The sequence below is a fragment of the Equus caballus genome, chromosome 9 (assembly GCF_041296265.1).
Source record: "Equus caballus isolate H_3958 breed thoroughbred chromosome 9, TB-T2T, whole genome shotgun sequence".
Lineage (NCBI taxonomy): Eukaryota > Metazoa > Chordata > Mammalia > Perissodactyla > Equidae > Equus > Equus caballus.
Window position 1 is genome coordinate 53,033,090 of NC_091692.1, and position 23,351 is coordinate 53,056,440.

The 23,351-nt window shown below is 32.6% G+C and overlaps 1 protein-coding gene across 19 annotated transcripts in view; it reads right to left on the reverse strand.

Moving 5' to 3' along the window:
• Window positions 1–10,214: 10,214 nt before the first annotated feature.
• The window catches only part of TRIQK (triple QxxK/R motif containing), an 84,443-nt gene continuing 71,306 nt past the window's right edge, over window positions 10,215–23,351 (reverse strand). For all 19 annotated transcript variants that reach the window (XM_023648679.2, XM_023648683.2, XM_005613194.4 and 16 more), the window contains 2 exons: window positions 18,771–18,856; window positions 10,215–13,264 (listed from right to left, as the gene is read on the reverse strand). In XM_023648679.2, the coding sequence (XP_023504447.1) occupies window positions 13,151–13,264; window positions 18,771–18,856 (200 nt within the window). In that variant the 3' untranslated portion in view covers window positions 10,215–13,150. The remainder of the gene's footprint in view (window positions 13,265–18,770; window positions 18,857–23,351) is intronic.

Consider the following 23,351-nt stretch of genomic DNA (forward strand, 5'->3'; position numbering starts at 1 on the left):
GTGCCTGTATTGCATGTGGCTAATTTTATAAAAATTATAATCTTTGTAATACTTTGTAATGAGATTGGAGTGACAGTACAAATCCTTTTCAGTACTCAGAAATACAGAGGCTATCTTGTAGTGTAGTACTTAAAAGAGTGGTAAAACTTAAGAGATGTTGCACGTTTATCTTTTTAAAAAAGACAAATATTCCAAATTTGCTGATCTTTTCTTCACTGAAATACTCCTTGCTCAGATCATAGGAGGCCATGCTCAGTAGGTTTTCCTCCTACTCCACTGCCCACTTTTCTCAGCTTCTTCTCTGGAGATTCCTCATCTTGCTGATTTCTTAACATTGACAAACCTAGGGATTTTTCCAACAATCTCTCTTCATCTCTATTTTTATCCATTCCCTAGGAGATCTCTTCCAATTTTACGACTTAAAATGTCACCCTATATGACTCCTAAATTTGTACCTCTAGTCTGTACTTCTCCCTCAAAACTCAAGTCTTAGATATTCAGCTGTCTATTCAACATCTCTACTTTAATCATCCCACAAATATTTTTTTGAATATCTATTGTGTGCTAGGCACTAGCTTGAGCACTTGGAATTCATTAGTGACCAGGTAAAAGTCTCTACCCTGTAGACCTTACAATACAGTGGAGGGAGATTAAAAATAGACAATACACATAATCACTAAGTAAAACATGCAGAATGTTCTAAAGTGATAAGTATTAAGTAGTGAAGAAATAAGACTATGGTAAAGTGGCTTGGGGGTGCTGGGACAGGCCAGGTGGCATCAGGTTGCAATTTTAAATAGGGCAGTTATGGTAGCCCTCATTGAGAAGGCCATATCTGAGCAAAGATTAGCAAGAGGTGAAAGAGTGAGTCATATAAAAGGTCAGTGCAAGGCCCTCAGGTGGAAGCATGTGTGGTGAACTCAAGAGTCTGAACTGAAGCTGTGGTAGAGCAGGTGGGGCAAATGGGGACACTCATTCTCTGCCGTCCATACCTTCTTTTCTCCAAAGCACTTCTCATCACCTGGCATACTGTATTTATGTATTTGTATGCATTTTTTCATTTGTTATTTCATATCTCTGCTTGCCTACTCCTCCAGAATGTGAGCTCTGTGTGGGCAGATATTTTATTAGTTTTAGTTCCCTGCTGTATTTCCAGTTACCAAAAAGTGCCTTGTATGTAGTAGAAATGCAGCAAATATTTGTTGAGTGAATGAAGACACAAGAAAGAATATGGCAATATAGTAGGCCTGTCTCTGCCTACATTTATGCATCTTTTGATTAAAGACTGCAAAAATGTGAGTATTACTATAGTCACAGGCTATTGAGGCCTGAGAACAAATAAATTGTATATTTTTATAAGAATATGAATGTTATAATGTATAAAAGAATATGAATTATATAAATATTATTAGGGTATATTTCCGGATAGTATGATTTGGGTTGATTCATTTATTAGTTTTTGTATTTTTTCTATAATGAACATATAATTGGATATTAAAAATGATAAAACATATATAGGGGTGTGTGTATGTGTGTGTGTGTGTGTACATATATATCTCCTGAACCTGTGATATTTGTTGAATTGATTTTTCTGAACTAGTGAAATAGACAGAGGAGGTCAGCATACATTAAAGTCTTGATTTGGGATCTTATTATAATTTTTGGTTCAGTAGACCGTAATTGTGATATACCTCCACAAGCCACAATTTAATGAACCTGGAGTCTCATTTCTAGGACCAAAGAGGATTGGGAGACCTGGAGCTCAATAATGCTGTTTTGTTTCATTAAATGTTCTCACTGTCTGTGTGGAAATAAATGTGACTTGTCCCTGACAGATGATAAAAGGCAGGAGACATCATTAGTGTCCATCACATGACTCCCGACACCTACTGGAGAGAGGGCCTCTGTTTGCTCATGATCAGAAGTAAAATCTTTTGACAGATTGATTTGAAATTACTGCTTAACTTCAATGTTCAGATCTAGCCATGAAGCCAAGAGTGGCTTCCTATTCCAGCCTTAAAAACCTTCTTCTGAGGTTTTAAATCATTTCAGTCCTGTATTTCAGGATGTTTCAAGGGGCAACCATGTTCACAAAGGAAAAGAGCTCTGTGAGGTGCTTTATTAGAATTCTTAAAAAGTGCCATTTCTTGAACTGCTCATTACTAGGAGCAACCTGATGCCAAACAACTTATGATTATTAAAACATATAATTTGCATTTAAATTAAATGAATTAATAAATAGCAGAGATTACAATAATGTGTTATATTTTCTTACTGTTTGCTGCCTTAGTTTTTATACATGCTAAAATAAAGAACAAAATCTATGGGTTTTCATTTGTTTTTTACTGAGAAGGTATTGAGAAAAATATCAACTGGAGAAATTACTTAGTCTCTATTATTTTCAGTGTTTTCATGAGAATGTGTTCTCAGATGGGTGTTCCCCTTAACATATGGCTTCTTTTTAAGAAATTGGACTACATTTTAATTATTTTAGAAGATATTTCTCAATGTTTATCTATGTGAGAAATCTTTTTAAAAAGATATATAAATAACCCAAAAGTTTTGTTTATAACATTATATAAAAAGGTTTTCTTATATAAATAAGTGATAGCCTTAATAACTAAATAATTAATATTTATTGAGAAACTATTATGTGTAGGTTTTATATCAGGTATTATGGTGAAAATCAAAACTATAAGATCTCTCCCCTCAAAGTATGTAATCCAATAGAGATACAACTTAAAGACACAATAATATTTTTAAATGTGAAATATAGTAAACCTATAGAAAACAAATTCAAAGTGACTTTAAACATTTAACCTAGAAAATGGTCAATTTCAAAATTTTAATTCCAAGGAAATTGTAGGATTGGAGATAATGGCATCCTCCTGAAGCTGAATCTCTCCTCAAGTCCTCCTCAAAAATCGTAGCAAAAAAGGCTGCAAATAAAATCAGAAATTACTCACACCTTTAGCCTTACTAGGAAGTAGAAAATAGCATGATCAAGTTACCTATAAATAGAGATATAAACACCACATTCCAAGAGACGCCCTGAGACTACTGTAGCATGTGGGTGCTGAAAGCAGGAAGGGGAAACTTAAGAGACACCACTTGAAAGAGGCACACACAGATAAGGCATAGATCCCAGAGAAAGGAAGTACAACGCTAAGTGGCAAAATTTGAAAACGAGTGGTATTGAAGAAGTCAGCAACTTCAAAAAGCCTTGCTTCCTAGAGAGAATTACAAAAAGTAGAAAAAAGTTTTTGCCCTTGAGGATATGTGAGAAATGGGAAAGAAGATGGTAAGAGGAGAAAACTGAGGATCTTTTCAAAATGCAAGAGAAACAACATACGCCAATTTTTTGCCTCACCCCTACCCTGAGAGTATTCATTAAAGAAACTGGCCTCACTATACTGACAGAAAGGGGCACTCCTGGACTAGGGATTCCACCCAAAAAGTGGCTAGGAACAAAAAAGAAAGCCAACTCCATACAAAGCTAATGGAAGAAGAAAACAGAAAGTTCAAATCAAAATACTTCAGCTGATAAAATGCTCCCTACCAAAAAAGAGAGGAAAAAGCTCCACAAAACAGAAATATACTCTAACATAATTTTTAACTAAATTAAAAATCCTCAAACAAGCACTTGAAGATCAGATGTAGATATGTAGATATAGATATAAATTAGAATCAGAAAATTTAAAACTAAGACTATAAGTGAAAAAAAAAAAGGGAGTAATGTAGTAACAGTTGATTGGCCTCAGTAAAGAAACTAAAGAAAAACCCAAGGTCATCTCAGATACAAAGAATAAATTAAAAGATACTCAAGGTATAATAGATTCTAGTGAAATTTAACAAGATACTTTGAAGAAAATCAGGAAAATAACCAAGGGGATAAAAATGAGATAAAGTAACAAGTAAAAGGGTCAAAGAGAAAACAGTTGAAATGGAAGACATGCAAAGAGAGTTTAACATACATATAATTGAAGTCTCTGAAGAAGGAAAACAAAACGTGCTATAACTGATAATGTAAAACTATAATCAAAGGAAAATTTTCAGAACTAAGAAAAAAGAACTATTTTTACATATTTAAAAGGGCCCATGACGTACCCTGAAAACTCAAAAATAATAAACTCTGAGACATTTACTAGAAAAACAATTAGAATTTAAAGACAAAGGAAAACATTCAGGGTATATAGGCAACAAGATCAAATTACTACAAGGGTTAAAAAAAATAGGGTGGCATCAAACTTCTCAAGGGCAACATACAAAACAAAGCAACAACACAGCACCATTTTAAAGAAATCCAAGGAAAGAAACTGCAAGCCAAGTATTTTATAACCAGTCAACTGCTCCTCAAGTGTCAAGGCAATAGAAAACCACTTTTAAAGGTTCACAAATCCAGGGAATACTTTAAACGTGAGACCTTCCTTGGTTGGATGAACTTCATTCAACTAGGAAATAACCTGGAAAACTTTGGCAAAAGAATTGACAATAAGCTTTTCATATATTTAATTTTAGAGTTAAATTTAAGAGTTAAATACCTAAAAGGAGGGTAGTGGCATGGATGGAAGAATAGAGTGTACATGTTATGTTTTACATATGACGTGCTCTCGCAAAGTAGAAAGAAAACAACTAGATATGGAAGAAGTGAAAGACAAAGGGGAAAGTGGAATAAGATTATTGACTGTTTTCTAGGCAATGGATGAGAGCCAAGGATACCATGTAAGACTGACAGTCCATAGAATAAAAAGTGATTTATGAAAATGTGTATTTAGGGGACTAAAAAAGTATAAATATAAGAGAAACTTCTAAATAAATATACCAATGTTCAAAAACACCAAAATAATTATTTCCAAAGCAAAAACACACCAAATAAACACAGTACTTATAATGAAATACATATGGTAACTATAACATAAAATTATATACAGAATTGACAACAATATATCAGCCACATCAAAAAATGTGAATGAGGGGACAGCCCCATGGCAGAGTGGCTAAGTTCCTCACACTCTGCTTCAGTTGCCCAGGTTCGCAGGTTCAGATGCTGGGTGCAGATCTACTCTCTCATCAGTCATGCTGTGGAGGCATCCCACGTACAAAAAATAAGAGGAAGATTGCCACAGATGTTAGCTCACGGTTAATCTTCCCTAAGCAGAAAAAAGAGGAGGTTTGGCAATTGATGTTAGTTCAGGAGGAATCTTCCTCACCAAAAAAAAAAGTGAATGAGCTTAACTCATCTACTACAAGAAAACAATTTCAAATTGGCTCATAAAGCAAATCTTACTTTTTGACATTATTAATAATGCTGAGGTTAACACACTTTATGCATTTTTGCATACTATACGCATTATCATAAAATAAATTTCTAAAGTATACATGAAATATAAGACTTTCAAAGTACACTGCAAAAGTGCCTTCTGGAAAGTGTATGAGATTACCATTCCCTGCCCCCTCCACAGTATATGAAAGAGACTGTTTCATTACATCCTTAATTAACACTGAGTACTAGGCTGCATGTTAGATTTTAATTTAATGTGTTATAATCCAACAGTATTTCCTTATGATTTCTGACTCATCAAGCAATGCCTAGAAATAATTTCCCTACTAAAGTGTTCTAAAAATGTCTAGAATTTCTTCTAAAACTTTTTATGGTTTCATTTTTTTCATATAGAAATAATAAATTCCATGAGCAACTAATCTTGTTTTAAGCCATGTTATAAACATCTTTTAATTTCCAAATGGATAGTCAGTTTTTTCAATACATTTAGCAAATAATCTCTCTTTCCATCTTTATGCCTTACATGATACATTAAATTAATATTTATATTAGGATCTATTTCTGGACACTACACTTTCTCAATTGGTTTATCTACTTTTCCCTGACTATGATATTATTTTAATTATTATAACTTTATAACACACTTTAATATCTGGTGGATTAAAGTTCTCTTTTCTGTTTTCATTTTAGAAGACATTTATATTTGTATAATATTGACTTATCTCATCCAGGGAGACAGTTGGTCTCTTTTTTATTCAAGTTTTATTATGTTACCCTGTAAAGTTCTTTTTTCCATTGAAGACTCTTCATATTTTTTGCTGATTTTTTTCTAGACAATTCATAATTTTTATTACAATTGTAAAAGACTTTTATATAATGATATTTAGCTAATCATTGTAATTATTGGAGAGATAGATAAAGCTATTGATTTTCACAGTTATTTTCTAAAGGAGTATTTTGCATAAATCTTACTCAATGTTTTCTTAGTTTTCCAGTCAATCACATAATCTGCAAATATTATTTTTTTCCACATCTACCACTTATGGCTATTGTTTTTAGAATCTGATTGCACTGGCTATCACTTTCGGAAAAAAGTAAAATAATGTAAAACCATAAAACTTTTATACTTTAATGATAGTACCTTTAATACAAAACATGATAATGGAATTCTCATTTCAGTAGTGAAAAGAATGATGATTGCAATGGGTTGAATCAGATCACATATGTAAAATCTATGACTCTATAATGATAATAAAAGCAACAATAGGAACAGCAATGCCAAATCTTCATTGGTCACTGGTAGAGTGCTAACCTATTACTCTGAAATTTGAATTGCAAGTATTTATCCTTTTATCCTAATGAGATAATGGACCTAGGAAACAATTACGAATGGATGATAAAAGTTTCAGGTAAAATGTTGATATAAAATCTTGTTTTGAAGAAAATCAGTTTACTAGCACATGAACCCACTGATAAATTTCAGCATTACCATAAGTGAGACAACCAGATATTATATGTCTCATTAAGCACAATGAAATACTCTTGGCTTACAAACCAAATGAAAACAACAACAAAATTGCCTGGATCTGATCTAGTCTAAGATCTAACTCCTAGTTTACAGCAAATAGGACAAACATAGGAACAAAATGAATAACAAAATGAAAAAGGCCAAATCTAGAATGTTGGACATTCAAAGGACAAATAACTTGGTTTCTTCAACAAATCATTAGCATTAAAAAATAACAGGTTTGACACAGAATAAAAGAAATTTAAGACACATACAACCAATTGTAGTACAGATCTTGATTCAAAACTTATTATAAATAGACATGTTTTAAACAGATAAAACCTATTATAAATAGACAGATAATTAGGGACATTTGAATATGGACTTGGTATTAAATGATATTAAGAAATAACTAATTCTATTAGCTGTAATAATAGCTTCTTAGTAACAGAGAAAAAAACAACAAATAACAGACAAATAAATATACACCAAAGTTCCTGGCAGGGATGCATACTGAGATATTTACAGGTAAAATGTCACCATATCTAAGGTTTGCTTTAAAATACCTCAAGTTAGGGGCCAGCCCAGTGGTGTAGTGGTTGTTTGTGTACTCTACTTCAGCGGCCCAAGGTTTGGGGGTTTGGATCCCAGGCGTGGACCTAGTACTACTTGTCAAACCACACTGTGGAGGTATCCCACATAAAGCAGAGGAAGATTAGCACAGATGTTAGCTCAGCAACAATCCTCCTCAAAGAGGAAAAGAAAAAAGAGGAAGACTGGCAATAGATCTTAGCTCAAGGCCAATCTTCCTCACACACACATACACACACACACACACACACACACACACACACACAAATAACTCAAGTTACAAAAAATGGGAGAAATATCTGAGTGGCAAAATATTGGTAATTGTTGAAACCAGATGACGAGCAGATTGAGGTTCATTATACTACTCTCTCTAGTTTTGCGTAATGCATGTGGTAAGTGATTAGGTAAAAAAGAAAAGCAGGTAAGAAGTAAGAGACAGTGGAAAAAAATAGGTGAGGATCAATGATGATTCTAAAAGAATGAAAGAGTAGAGACAGTTAATGTAGTAAGTACATATTTAAGTTAAATGACTTAAAGTACAAGTGAGGTTCACACAAAATGAGAGGGAACGTTAGAGATGGCCTAGAATTTGGAGTTAGGGCAGACAGGGAGAGGTGAAGAGTAGGTGAAGGGAGGAACAGCACTCAAATGAGATGCCTAGAAGGACACTCACTATCTGGATCACACATGTTTAGGAACTAGTGTAATAAATATTTTTTATGTCTGGATTATTTCTCTTTGGTCTACCAAGTTCTCCCACACTGTTGTTTTATGTAACGCATCCTAATAGAGGCTAAGACTATGACCTCTTTCTCATGGCCAATATAGCAAGAGTTATATCTGGCCATTGTTTATTTATAAAACCTTCTTTTAAAAAACTCCTGCAATTGGGACTGGCCCCGTGGCCGAGTGGTTAAGTTCCCGCGCTCCCCTGCAGGTGGCCCAGTGTTTCGTTAGTTCGAATCCTGGGCGCGGACATGGCGCTGCTCATCAGACCACGCTGAGGCAGCGTCCCACATGCCACAACTAGAAGAACCCACAACGAAGAATACACAACTATGTACTGGGGGGCTTTGGGGAGAAAAAGGAAAAAATAAAATCTTTAAAAAAAAAAAAAACCTGCAATTTGATAGACTTTTAAAATGTCTCTAAATCTCACTGTATAAATATGAAAACAGAAAAAAAAACAACCTCTGAATTTAGTTTTATCCTAGGATGTACAGAGAAGGCTCCAATGAAGACCTGCCTTGTCACATTCAATAGAGCAAGTGCAGAAGCAATTTGTTACAAGCAGATGGATAGTTGAACACTAAAAAGGATGATAAACTAGAGCGAAATTAGATATTGAAATCAATATCTTTTAGGCTTACCATGAAACTTCAGATTTACACAAACAATTGTATTTGAAGAAGTCAGAAAAAAATGCCATACTAAGATGGGTGCCCGTGAAAACAGAACATTACACATGCTATAGCCTTTATAGTCACCATTTACTTGGTTGGTCCAAATATTTATAGTTCATTGTTATGACTGCCAAAACTGGCAACCACAAGGATTGTTGTCTCAATTAGGACAGTAAACAGATTGTCTCTTTTTTTAATGAAAAAATCTAAAATGTAATACTTCACAGTTTAACATGTTTATTCATCTAAACGAGCTAAAAAATAATGGTGCGACATCTGTTCGAGAGGCATTGGTACCTCAAATTTTGGCTGCCTCCCCACCAATTTGGTTGGTGTTTTAAAAAATGAAAAAATAGGAGGGGGTACTGTCATCAAAAAATCTTCTGGCATGTAAAGTATCTTATTTTTCTTGAAATAAGGATCTCATGTCTGTTGCTAGGGATAAAAAAAAAAATCGTTTAACACAAGAAGACACAATGCTGAATATGGCAGCAGTTAATTGTTTTAAATGAATGTACTGACCCACTGTGGATATTTCCACACAGTATAGTTCTTTAATGCTCCTCTAGTTCCCTCTGTACTAACCTGTATATCTAAAACCTGTACAGAATAGGAAGAATGCTTCTGTACGTACTGAATTAATCTGCTACAGTTTTTTACTATGGGTTGCACTGATTCTAGATATGATGTCAATGGAACAAAATCTAGCAAACATCATTCTATACAGGCTGCGCTGGAGAAATTCCAAAAAAAGAAGGCAGTGCTGCTAAAGGAGAAGTGGTAGGAATCTCCCCAGAGAAGCTTCAGGTAAGTGTAAAGAAATCTAATTGTTGGTAGGGAGAAAATAAAAACTTTTCTTATGTAGTCTCTGGCTCAACAACCTTATTATATGGATGAAATACATTAATATGTAAGGCTCAACAACTTTGTGGATGAAATACATTAAAATTTAAAGTTTAAGTTTAATTTCTCCAAGTTTAGTTCTGACGCTTATATAGAGCATAATTTGCTCTACCGAATTATCATTGATTATATAATTTTAGAATCTGGAAAAGATAGAGCTTTACTATTCACGTAAATACAAACATTATAATGAAAATTCAGTTTTATTTTCATTTGGAGTGAAGATGTATAGGAAGCTAAATTTAAAAACATTGAGTATGGTTTTTAACAATACTAAGATAAAAAGAGAATATTTGATTTCCTAGAAAAGAGCAAGGTTTCTGTTCTACAGCAAATTTAATGCTGGTTGTCTTGATCTTAAAGAGAACCAGGAGGAAACATATATGTCTCAATACAACCAATGACCATAATGCTAAGAGTTGATCAATATTGTGATTTTTAAGTTTTATTTGTTAAATGCAAACAATTTTTGATCATCTACCCCATGCAAAAACTGTGCCAGGCTCTCAGAGGACTAAAAGAGATTGACTTAAATTTTAACATGCATTTATTAAATATGTTCAGATCACTACATTGTTGGCATTTCAGAAATAAAAAAGAACATATTCTCAAGATCTTACAATCATTGATTGGGGTGGGAGTATTTCTTCCATCTTTATGAAAAATCGAAAAGATAGAAAATCTTCAAGTTTTTTGCTACTTTACAACAACAATAAACCCTATACTTGTATTACAATAGGCATTTTGTTCATCTGTTTTAAAAGAAATTCTAGATGAGGTTATATTTTTACAACATCTCTTCTCAATTGAATTTATATACTCTTTATTTTGCATGCAAAATAAGGACCAGCAACCCTTCAAGCTTCATTCACGGTATTCCATAGGCTATATGTTAAGTCTGCGTTACTTGAAATTTATTCTGCACAGTATGTTAACAAATAGATTCTAACATTCTGAAAAGTCATCACAATTTTTCTGTTTTTGTCTTCTGGATTATTCTAAGCAGCGAATTATTGGAGGGGAAAAACTCACACCTAAAATTTGCGTCTGGTACGAGTCTCAGATTTATGCCAAATACCACCCACTGTTCAAAAGTATGGTCCCTTCAAACTACAGGCCAGATATCACCTCTCTGTCTTCAAAGATTCAAACCAGACTTCAATCTGGGATTTCTCAATAGAGGATTGGCTGCTTCTCAGTTAATGTGAGTTTGAAAATTTTGCATTTCACAAAAATAGTGTTGTGTAAATATATGTTGTCTCACTTTACCGGCTATCTATTAAAATCCGAGTTTAGCCTTTGGGACTTATGGTTCTCTGGAGCCAACATAAGTCAATCAGTCATACAAATGGACTAGCCATAGACTCAGGGTATCAAGAAAACTAGGTAATGAAACTTGCCTATAATTATACTATGTTCAGCCTAATATTTATTACTATCAGAAACAACACTTTTTTCTCCAAAAGAACACCTCTAGAGTAGAACAAGACAGTAAAGTATTTTTCAGAGTAATGAATTTTCAAACATTTCCAAGGGTATAATCATCTATTTTAAATGCTGTAAATTCTGTTATATCTCACTTGGACACATATCTAATAAACAATTATTACATACCCTCTCATTTAAATTATCACTGAAATTAGAAATAATCTTTATTTAATCTGTTTTTAACACCATATGGGAGGGGAAATAACTAAATGAAAATTGTTCACGTAAATGTGATAGGAGTAGGGGAAAGCAGTATTTCTTGACATGTGGCATGTCACTCAGGAAAGGAAAAGGCCCATCATATCCAAAATGCCAGCTTGGATATTCCCTTGCCACCCACTTCACGAACAGACATACCACATGGCATTAAATGCTGCAACCTTTCCTAAAAATGCCACTTGGATTGGTCTGCTGTGGTAAGTAAGTAAGAACTCTTGGTCTGTCTCTTGAGTTTGTGATTTCAAGGGATAGAATTCAGTAAATAACACTGGCTAAATTTTGCCCTTAGATGTTTGGCATAAATGATCTGTGAGGATACTGGAACTTTTGGCTGTTTTCACACTGATGAAATAAATTATGCTACTTGAAAAAATTCTACAGAACATAATGCCACACAGTCATATTCAACTATTTGAAAAGTCTCAAAGAATACCTAGGGTATTTATCAAAGCTTCTTCTCTTGGCGAGTATGGAATCAATCTTAACATTTTATTTACTCTCCATAAATACAATGTATATACCATAAAACACTTTGTGCATGTTTCAAATTATTCATTTTCTACACATCTTTATATAAGGTAGCAGAGCTAACAACTCTGCTGAGGACACATATTTTTCCATTTTCTAAGCTTTATGTATTCATGTGTTCTAAAAATATAAGAAAATTCCACTACCAGTAAAAATATTGAATATATTGGTTGTTATACCCCCAAAATAGAAAAGACCTTGAAAAATTATATAAACAGAGAACTACATATGTGAGTAATATGAGACATATTTTCTTCTATTATTTATTTTTCATGTAAAAGTTCTAATTCATTAACTCACAAGAGACAAACTGTAATTTTGTAAAACAACTTTGTATTGTTCAGATTTAAGAGACAAGAAAAATGATTGTGAGTAGGTAGGACTTCTGCTACGACTGTTGTGTGAGAAAGACTGCACAATTAAACGACAGACTGTTACATGTCTCCCTAACAAGAGGGGCAAACTGATACTGCAAGAAGCCAGAACATAATTAAAATAGAATTCCAAGTTTACAGTAACAGAGTAATAAGTTAATTAAAATCAAGATCAACTGAACTTTCTATTTACGCCAGTTCAGACAGCCCAAGAGGAAAGGAACTCTATTTTAGAGACATATGTGACTCTTTGAGCTTCTGTCATCCAGGTGCCATTTCTGATGGAGCACATGTGCACCGAACAGTTGGCAAAGAAGGAAAAAGAGTACTGTAGCTGCATGTGCAGATAGTCTCTCTCGTGATATAAAATACGTCTGGAAAGAAAGCAGGGCTTCTTAGTAAAATGAAAAATTTCCCATGACTTTTCATTCTTTCTTAGGCTCTGAATGTGATTTGAGAATGTTTCTGTAAATGAGGATATATACTTTTATTTATGATGTATATGGAGCAAAAATAGATTTAGTAATTTGCATGTGATGGTGTTATACGCATAAATGGCCAAAGGCATCCGAAGAATTTAGGATCTGTTTCCCTTGTTATCTAAATGCACCATGAATAGGTTGCCTGTCAAAGTATAAAGATTTTAAAAGTATCTGGTAGCATACATTATACTACATTGCTAGGTAAGGTTCTTTTCCTGATACCCTATGCAACTATTTAAAAAGATATTTCTGCAAACCGAAACTATCAGTAGAAAGAAGTCAAGATGTTGCTGTTTCAGTACTTCAGAAAGTATCGGTCCCATGAGGTGCTTTGATAAAATTATCTTCCTTTTCATGAATTGACTGCTGCTCAGCTAATCTTCGTCTGGTTCCAGATCAGGGTCAACATCTGTTGACAGTCTGAGATAAAAGCAAGCATAGAAAGCCAGTAGGAGGGCCAATATTGCTGCAAGTACAAGGCCAACTTCCTGAGGAAGAAAAAAAAAGTAGATTTGAAATTGATGAAATGAGATTGGTTAATGTTACCAGTTTCATCAGATAAAATAGCCATATAATTCCATAGTCTAGAATGAATAATTTGAAACTAATAATCACAGCCTGTGTTTAACACTTTTTGCCATTAAGAAAAGAAATTTATTTTGTACTTGACAATACTCATTACAATGGCAAATACATCAGTGGGTGAGTCATTTCTATTATTATTTTTATTTAATTTGTTTATATTTTTCTAATAGTAAAATTAACATTTATAGGGGCCTGCCCGGTGGCACAGCAGTTAAGTTCACATTTCTGCTTTGGCGGCCCGGGATTCACTGGTTCTGATCCTGGGTGCGGACATGGCACCACTTGGCAAGCCATGCTGTGGTAGGTGTCCCACATATAAAGTAGAGGAAGATGGGCACGGTTGTTAGCTCAGGACCAGCCTTCCTCGGCAAAAAGCAGAGGATTGGCAGCAGATGTTAGCTCAAGGCTAATCTTCCTCAAAAAAAAGAAAAAAAGAAATTAACATTTATAATTTTAATATATTTTCATAGTTTGGATATCAAAATGTTGGGTGCAAGAAACGTAGCTTGTCCCTACACAGTATATCTGTTCTCTCTTTGGTATGTTTAACTTTATTTCTTGCTTCAATAAATTTATTATTAGTTATAGCATTTGGATACAGATTTTTTTTAAAAATTATCATTCCTTTTTAATGGGAAAAAACTATTATAACCAGTTTCTACATTATGTCTCAGTACACATCTTTATTAAATATTATTTTGTTGAAACTCTAATCTTCTAATCTTTTAATTCTAAATTCTATAGTTTATAATTTGGCAGAACAAAACTGAGTACTCTTAGCTCATGAAGCATGATACAGTATAATTTATCATGATTGTGAAAGATGGTCCTGGATATCACATTTGATGACTTGATATAGATTTGATTAGTCAATTATGTTGAAATAACAACCCAAAACTTACAACATATATAATGGCAAAAAACATATTATCTGTCAACAAGTCTATAAACTTTCTACATATATACATACCATGAAGGAACTTTCTCAATACTAACATATCATTTGGCTAAGTAGAAAAAAGAGAATATAGTGCCAGTTCAGGATTCTAAAGGGCCTAATATTCCCTTCTAATTTTCACTCCTGTATCACACCCCTTCCTGGTATTATTTTATGGAGAAGCAATTTATTTTCATTTACATTAATGCATTTTACATGTCATAAAAATGTAAAATCAATAATTTAACATGTTACCTAATAAACTTTAAAAACATTAAAATGAGTTTGGTTTATAATCAACATAGAATTTTTACCTGAATGTTGAAATTACAAGTGGACACTTTATATAGATTTTTATCTTCATAATTACATTTATTTAGATTTCCAAACTATGAAAATAAACACTAATAAAACCATTGGGTTGAAAGACTCAGTGTCAACTACTTTTGTAAGATTTGAGTTTTTCAATCTAATATATCAAAGTTGGAACATTTGGGCATCTGAAAAGGGCATGGCAGCATCCAACAGGTTTATTTTCTATATCTACAGCTGTGTTCCCAGACCCACCTGGTTACAGCTACTAATTTTAAGAGGATGTAATAAACAAGTGACACACAACTGCAAACTCCATCTGTTCTGTATAGTGGACAACAAAACTGCTCAACAGCAGTCATCATTAACCAGCTTAATGCAAGAATAAAGTTTTTACTCTTGATTTGTGGCCATGATTCTCATCTCGTTGATAATCACCTCTAATTGTTGCTTTTCAACTTCTTCTTGTCTTCTCAAACATCTCTGTATCATCTTCACTGTATATTTTCAAAATACCCAGAGGCATGAAAAAGGACTTTAAGGGCAGGGAGCAGAGAACATTCATAGAATAGAGCTTCAGAGGATCCATTAATTCAATTAAGTCTATTCAATATATGGTGCAGGGGGTGGGGCTTAAGAAGTATTGGATAGGGAGGTATGGTATATCTTTTTTTTCAAAATGTCCCTATTCCATTGAGGAGATGTGCATTGTGGGGACTGCACATTGGGAGGATTAAAAGAGTGGTAAAATTTGAAAATACTGCTTTCAGGGAGCTGGTGACACTAACATAAGTTAGAGAACGGTAGGCATTTATGACTCCCCCCACTCGCTGGCTATTTTTAGTTTTAGATCAGAAATAACAACAAAAAAAAGGAAAGTAACGTTTCCAGCTGGCTCATCCCAAGGGTGTGTTAACAGGATCTGGTTAACACTCGACTATTTTATTTATGTAACAGACAAACTAAATTTTTTATCCTTTTTCTTTTATTATGATTATACCTTTCAATTAAACCTTTTAAATAAACTAATTAACTAACAAATATAGATTACCATTTTCCTTCTAAATACTAGGAAACATAAGCTCCTTCTAAATGCTAGAAAACATGGGCATTGCATTGCAAAAATTTGTTAGTGATGTTGTAATTTTTGAAAAACAAACTTCTAATTGAACAGCAACCAAATAGCAAAATTAGCTGTGCAAATATTTTTCAGATGGCACTCATTTCATTACTAGGTCATAAATTATGACATTTTGTTTACATTGGTAAGACACAGGAAATAAAAATAGCTTCTCAATAGAAATTAATTCTAGATTTTTGACACACTCACATTCACATCTTATTCTGAATCATTACTATTCCCTCAAAACATTTTCTATTACTAAACATACATTTACAAAAAAGCTATAGAAGCTTCTGGGAGTAAAAACTCTATAGCATAACTCTTTATACCTCCAGTCCACCATTTCTCAATCACTCTTGTTGGTTTTATATGGTAATGAAATCTGGAAGTGATTTCTTGTATAAATTTCTCCAAGAAGATCATATCTTATTCATCTTTCTTTCCACAAGTTCTACAACATTGTAATACTTATAGCAACTTCTAAATAAATAATGAAGGATTAAGATTTATATAATCTATATACAAAGTATATTAAAATCATGTAATGATCTGAAAACTTCACACTAGTACTATCCATAATATTCTCTCCACAGCAAAACTGAGAACATTTGGTAATTTGTGATAGAGTCACATGATGCAGACTTAGTTGAAGCAGGTGCTCTTTAGGCCAAAGACAAACATCCAAGGGAAGTCTTATTTATATAAACCAGTAATAGAGAATTCTAATTCAAAGAAATATTTTCTCAGTCAGCTAACAATTCATAAATGACTTCTATGTGCTAGGTTCATAAGTGTTTTCATTGTATGATTTAACTCTCCTGACAATACTGTGAGGTAAATGGCGTAATGTCCATTTTACAAGTGTGCCAGCTCAGACTCAGCTCCGCCAGGGTTAGAGCCAGAGGCAAGAGGGATGTGGTCCTAGGCCTCTTTATTTTGCGTTCAGTATTGTGATTGCTGTTATTTTTCTGTTTCATGAAGTTATTCATATTTTCTGTAGATTTAAATGATTTGAAGAACCTAACTGGTTCATTCTAAAGAATAAGTAGTAAAGAAACAAAATGTTACAGTATCATGGTCATTCTGCACCAACTAGATAAGAATCAAACATGTTTGATGTTGATTAGTCCTTAGGTGCTTCTCTGACATTATCGATATGGATAAAATCACTCACTAGGGAAATTAAACAGCATTAAATGGCAACTGCTGTACGAAACTTTGCTATTTAAAGTCCTACGCTAAAATGACAAGGCACTCAAAGTGTGACAAGGCAAACTAATTAGTATGTCAGATTTGAAATGTAAAACACATCCATGGTTCTCATTCTAAAAAGTTTCATATCATTTTAATGGGATCTTCACATACATTTTCAAGCAAAGTAAACAATGTTTAAAGGTAAGGTTTTTGTTTTCTACAGGTTTACAAGTCAAAATGATATGCTAGCTTAGAAAGGAGCTATGTTCTGATGTCAGTTAGAAACTATCCTGTAAATACTTTAAATCACAAATGAAATCTAAGACAAATTATTTTCCTATAAAAAAGACAAAAAACTTCTACATTGTTTTTAAAAAGAGAATTGCACCATAAGGTAAATTTATACTAGGAACATAGCTATTTCCTCAAATTAAAACAATAAAAGTTAGAAGAGCAAATAAAACAGAGGATGTGTATAAGAAAGTGGTTTATATTTATAAATGAATGGCTGCACTGTTTCTCAAATTCTAATTTATTGCTGCTCATTACATTGTGCCACAAGTGGAGTTTGCTATCCCAATATTTTTATTAAAAAACTCCAAAGACAAAAATACTGCATTGTGAAAGATAAAAGTAAGTGTCATTTTGCCTCAGTGGAAAATGACAAACAATGCTTTCACTACAAGAGACAATCATCAGGTAACTAATTATAAAATAAAAAACTGAGCACTGCTTTTAGAAAGGTCAAGTCATGGATATAATTTTAAATAAAATTTCATATGCAGATAGAAGAAAAGTTCAAAAGATTAATCAACTCTCTTTTAAACATAAAGGCAATTTACCTTTTTCATTAAAAACTGACACAGAGCACTAACTGAGTAGATTGTGTTATGAAAACATAACGTATCACATGGCAATGTTTGATCAAAATCAGCAATCAGGAGTAAAAAGAAGGCAGTGTTTTGTGATCATAACAGCAAATTCTGGAAGACAACCAATTATATCATCTGGCAGTTCAACAGCTGTTACAGCTTGGTAGTAATACCTTGGCATTTGCTATAAGCTATAAGTTAGAAAAATTGATTTTTTATCTGCCAGATAAAGCCCAAAATCTCTTTTTAACATTTTAATATTTAAATAAAATATATGTTCTAGTCACTTTGATTTTGCACACTTGACAGTAGAGCTGCCAAATTAATTTTTCTATTTATAGTTTAATTTGACTCAATACTTGGCAAAGAATTGACATGGGTAATAATGCAAAAGTAATTCTGTTGAACTTCATTGTGCTAGCACATTGGATTAATATCTGCTAACATCATTCTCAGTTACATTTATTCCTCTTACACAGTTAAAACACTGATTTTCTAAAAGAACAAGTTTGAGGACATCATTAGAATTTCACCATAGAGAGTACTGACAACAATAACACAAAGAGTAAAATTATACATATTAATAATCTCAGCATATATAATTATAACTAAAATTTAAACAACCATAAAATGAAAGTTATTGAAAATGAAACAAGTTTTTGATTCAGGCCACATACACCACTGAAATGTTTGAACAATATATACAGTAGCTAGAGAAAAAATAAATTGCAATTTTAAGTATAACTGGTTATCTTAAGTGACATTGTGTTTTATTTTAAGACCCAGTAAAATCTCAGGATAGAAAAGATGTTTCCCATTAAGTAAACTCTTCATAAAAACCTTTAATACGGGTATTCGACTTAGATTTTGAAATGTCATAAAACATTTAGAACTCAACATTTATGTAATCCAGCTTGAGAAAATGAAATGGCATGCATATATCAAATTTTAAAGTTATCAAATACAAGTACCTTTATGCCTATTGCTGTTTTCCTTGCTTCTGCTTTTAATTTGGTTGCTCGTAAAATAGGTTTGGTTTTTTTATAATCCTGTTTACCTAGAAAAAATCATTTCAGACAATGAGCTATGCTTACCTATAATTCAAGTTTAACAGCCATCTGCAATGTCAAAGAATGTTTACATAGAGTAAAACTGGGACACAAAGTTGCCAAGTAGTTCCCAGTTAATGAAACCATAAATTTGTCACCCTAAGGTCATCTTTTCCTCCTCTCTTACTCTTTCAGGATGAAGATTTGACAGACAGCTTTGATTTGCTTTCAGTTCATATCAAAAAAATAAAAACTTATTTTGGAGAAAATCTTTTGAAAGCATTTGGAAACAAACAGATAAATAAATGAGTAAACATAAGATCCCACTAATAGGTAAAGTTAACTTTGTCTTCATAATTGAAGAATAACAGTTCATTATAAATTTATTTTATTATGAATATAACAAGTATTCGAATAATCAATTTGAGAAATAGCCTCAACCTTTCTCTAAATAAGAAACTAAGGAAGGATCTGCAAATTGTTAACTTTTAGTTGCTGAATTCATTAGAAAAATATATATTTAACTTTTGTTTGCTCTTAACAGAGGACAGAATAAATATGGCTAGATATAAGATGTAGGATAGCCACATTTAGATATTAGTTTCAATCTTCTCTTCCATAGTTCACAGCCAAAAATGAACAGTTAGTGTCACCAAATTTCCTTTTCTGTGTACCATCTGGTGACCTCACTAATGAGTAACAAAAGAGCCATTACACAGCCTTTAAAGAAAATAGATTTTACAACAATAACAACAACAAAAGCATTGACTAGAATAATACACTATTTTGTTAATCAAACTTTTAACTAAGAACTGGGTCAAATATGTCATTCTGACTGCAGTTAACACATGATCACATAATCTCTCTGGCTATTTTATATCCTCCTTATTTTGCCTTGTTGTTTCTATCTTACTCTCTCTCCTTTCAAAGATCAGTTCCTTTCCACAACTTACCCCTAGATTTCCTTTATCGAAATAATACAACTTTTATCTTTAATTTCCACATCTTCCTCACATTGAAATAAATCTGAAAGCAGTTGATCTAAAGTATATCATAAAAGTTTAATGTGCAATATATTTCTTAATGTGTCTGCTAATGATTCGAAAGTACGTTTAAATTTTCATATAGAGTTTTAGAATTAGAAATCGCAGAGAGAAGTGAGTCAAACAGACAGGAGTAATGAAGAAATGCTATATTTGTGTTCATTAGACACATAAAGGTGCTTGTTTGGCTGAAGAGCTATGTATTTTTTTAAAAAGAGAGAGTGTATGCTATTTCCTTAACTGCTATTGTATAGCAGTCATTCTGGATCTATGAGCACACAGAAGTTTAATAAGTATTATTTGATGATGGGGTTTAATGACTCAGAAATGAGCCAATTGTAAAAGTATCGCAAATGATCTAAATTTAAACTATGAAATGAACAAAATACAAAAAAATATTACTCTGACCCATTTTAAATTAGCAACATTTAAACATTTAATTTTGTTGAAAAAACCTTGACAAGTGTTGACTCTGATTTCACATCTCCACAGTCAAACTATTCATGCCATTATTCCCGCTGAGAGAGAAAAGAGTTCAGAACCATGAAAATGGTGACACATCAAATGCTCCACTCAGTGTTACAAAGCAAATTTCTAATGATAATCTAGAAAGAAATTTGAAGATTATAGATTTGAGGCCAAAAAGTCATTCCTTGTTTTATCTTACATATGCCCTATACTAATCTCTGGGTACAATGGGGAAAAATAAACAAACGAAAAAGGGTTATCTTAACCCATATGCTTTTTACACTTATGCAATATTCTGGATGATGTGTGTGTGATAAAACAGATTCAAATATATCTGAAAGAGTCAATGTTAAAGTGAGAATTTATTACTCTACTTCACTTGCCACATAACCATTGGTTAAATAATGGTGTTCTATTTCACTTCAACTCCTATAATCTCTTAGAGAATAATACCTCTAGATTTATATTAATGTCGATATGAACATTTGAAACTATGTTTATAATAAATGGTTTTAAAAATTACTGTACACCTGGTACTTCTCCAAATAGTGCATCTGTCATTAATTTAGCATTCTCCTTGCTGACTATGATATCCAAATGTATATATTACAAAACATGGTTTCAGTCTACTAAGTGAAAACATTTACAGGCGCATCTGTTAAGTTCTTTATAACTAAAACCAGATCTTTCCACTATATCCAAAAAGGTTTTCAACATTTGAATGTGTTATGGCTTCAAGAAAGATACCTATGCTCACACGATTGTGAAAAATATAAAATACAGAAGCCCCTGTATTCTGAGTATTTACACCTAGAAAAACTACATTTATATAATCTAGATTTTATATGTATATGGTTAATTGAACACGATTGAGTCTGATTTTGGTTATATCAATAATGCAATAATCAAAGTAGTTGTTTAGCAATTTCTCCTTACATTTTATATGAGAGAAAACCTGGATAATTCAAGTTATAAAGCCAATCTGGGGCCTCAATCATCTAGTTTCTCTATTCTCAATGACACCATTCATCAAATTTCTGTATTTTCATTTCTTATAATATAGTTTAAGTAACAAAAGCTTTTTTTCCCCATCTCCATGCTTCCTGATTGACTGGTTTATGCTTTCTCTCACCAATATAATCCTATAATACTATTGAACTATATTTTATTTTAAAATTAACAGAGTGAAATTGACTTTTTCCTTTTGGCATATGGTTCTATGAATTTTAATGTTCAGGTATTGATTCATGTAACTCCTGCCATAATCAGGATACAGAAAAGTTCTATCATTCCAAAAACTCCCTATGCTATCCTTTTATACCCACCCTTCCTCCTCATAATTCCTGGCAACCAGTGATTTCTTGTCCATTTCTATAGCTTTGTCTTTTCAATAATGGGGCAATAATGTGACAAGGGCTTCTTTTATTCAGCATTAGGCCTTTAAGTTTCACCCAAGTTGTATGTATTACCAGTTCATTCTTCTCTATTGCTGATTAGTATTTCATTATATGAAAGTACCAGAGTTTGTTTATCCATTCACTCAATGAAGTGCATTTGGGTTATGCCCAGTGTTTGGCAAGTGTGACAACAGCTACTATAAACATAGGTGTACTGGTTTTTATGTGAACACAAGTTTTCATTTATCTAGGGTAGGATTGCTGAGTTATATGGTAAGTATATATCTAACTTTGTAAGAAACTGTCAAATTATTTTCCAGAGTGGCTATATCATTTCACATTCCCACTAGCAATGAATGAGAATTCTGCTAGCTTTTCATCATCACTTGCACTGATATTGTTTAACTAGGTTATCTAATTTTTAGCATATAATTGTTCATAGTATTCCCCCTTATAATTCCCTTCATAATCCATTTTATATCTGTAAGGTCAATAGCAATGTACTCTGTTTCATTACTGATATTAGTAACTTGAGTGTTCTTTTTTTTTCTTAGATAGTCTAAAGGTTTTTCAATTTTGTTGATATTTCTAAATGACAAATGGTTTTATTGGTTTTTTTCTTCTCTATTTTGTTTATTTTCACTCTAATCTTTATTACTTCCTTCCTTCAGCTTGATTTGGGTTTTGTTTGCTCTTATTTTTCCAATTTGTTTAGGTGGAAAGTTAGATTATTAATTTGAAATCTTTCTTTTTTATTAATATATTAGTTAACATGTATAAATTTCCATCTAAGTACTCCTTAGCAGCAACTCATAAGTCAGTAAGGAGAAGAAAAAAGTTATAGACAAAAAAATACATGTAGATTTCTATTATACTTACCTATGCAGTTAGCTTTACTTGTGTTTATTTTTTCTATTTGTGGATTCAAGTTACCCCTTGTGTACTTTCATTTCAGCCTGTAGGACTTCATTTAGTATTTCTTATAGGGTAGGTGTGCTATTGACAAATGATCTGGTTTTGTTTATCCAAGAACAACTTACTTTTTCCATTTTTTGAAGGATAGTTTTGCTGGATATAGAATTCTTGGTCAATACTCTTTTGTTTTCAGTACATCATATGTAATGAGTTACTTTTCTCTTGCTGCTTTCAAGATTCGCTCTTTATGTTTGACTTTCAACAGTTTGACAATCATGTGGCCAGGTGTGGATCTCTTTCAGTTTATCCTACATGGAATTTGTTGAGGTTCTTGGATTATGAATTATAGTTTTTCATTAAATTTGGGAAGTTTTTGGATATCATTTTTTCACATATTCTTTCTGACCCTTTCTCTCCCTCCTTTTGTTCTGGAACTATTATTATGAATAGTTGGTATGCTGGATGGTGTTCTACAGGTCTCTGCATCTCTGTTCATTTTTTTTCATTCTTCATTCTTTTTTCATCATGTTCCTCAGATGGAATAACCACATGATGCCTGATTCTCCTGCTAGTTTAAATCTGCTGTGGAGCCCCTTTACTGAAATTTTTATATTGGTTATTGTATTTTTAACTCTAGGATTTCTATTTGGCTTTTTTATATACATAATTTAGATTTCTAT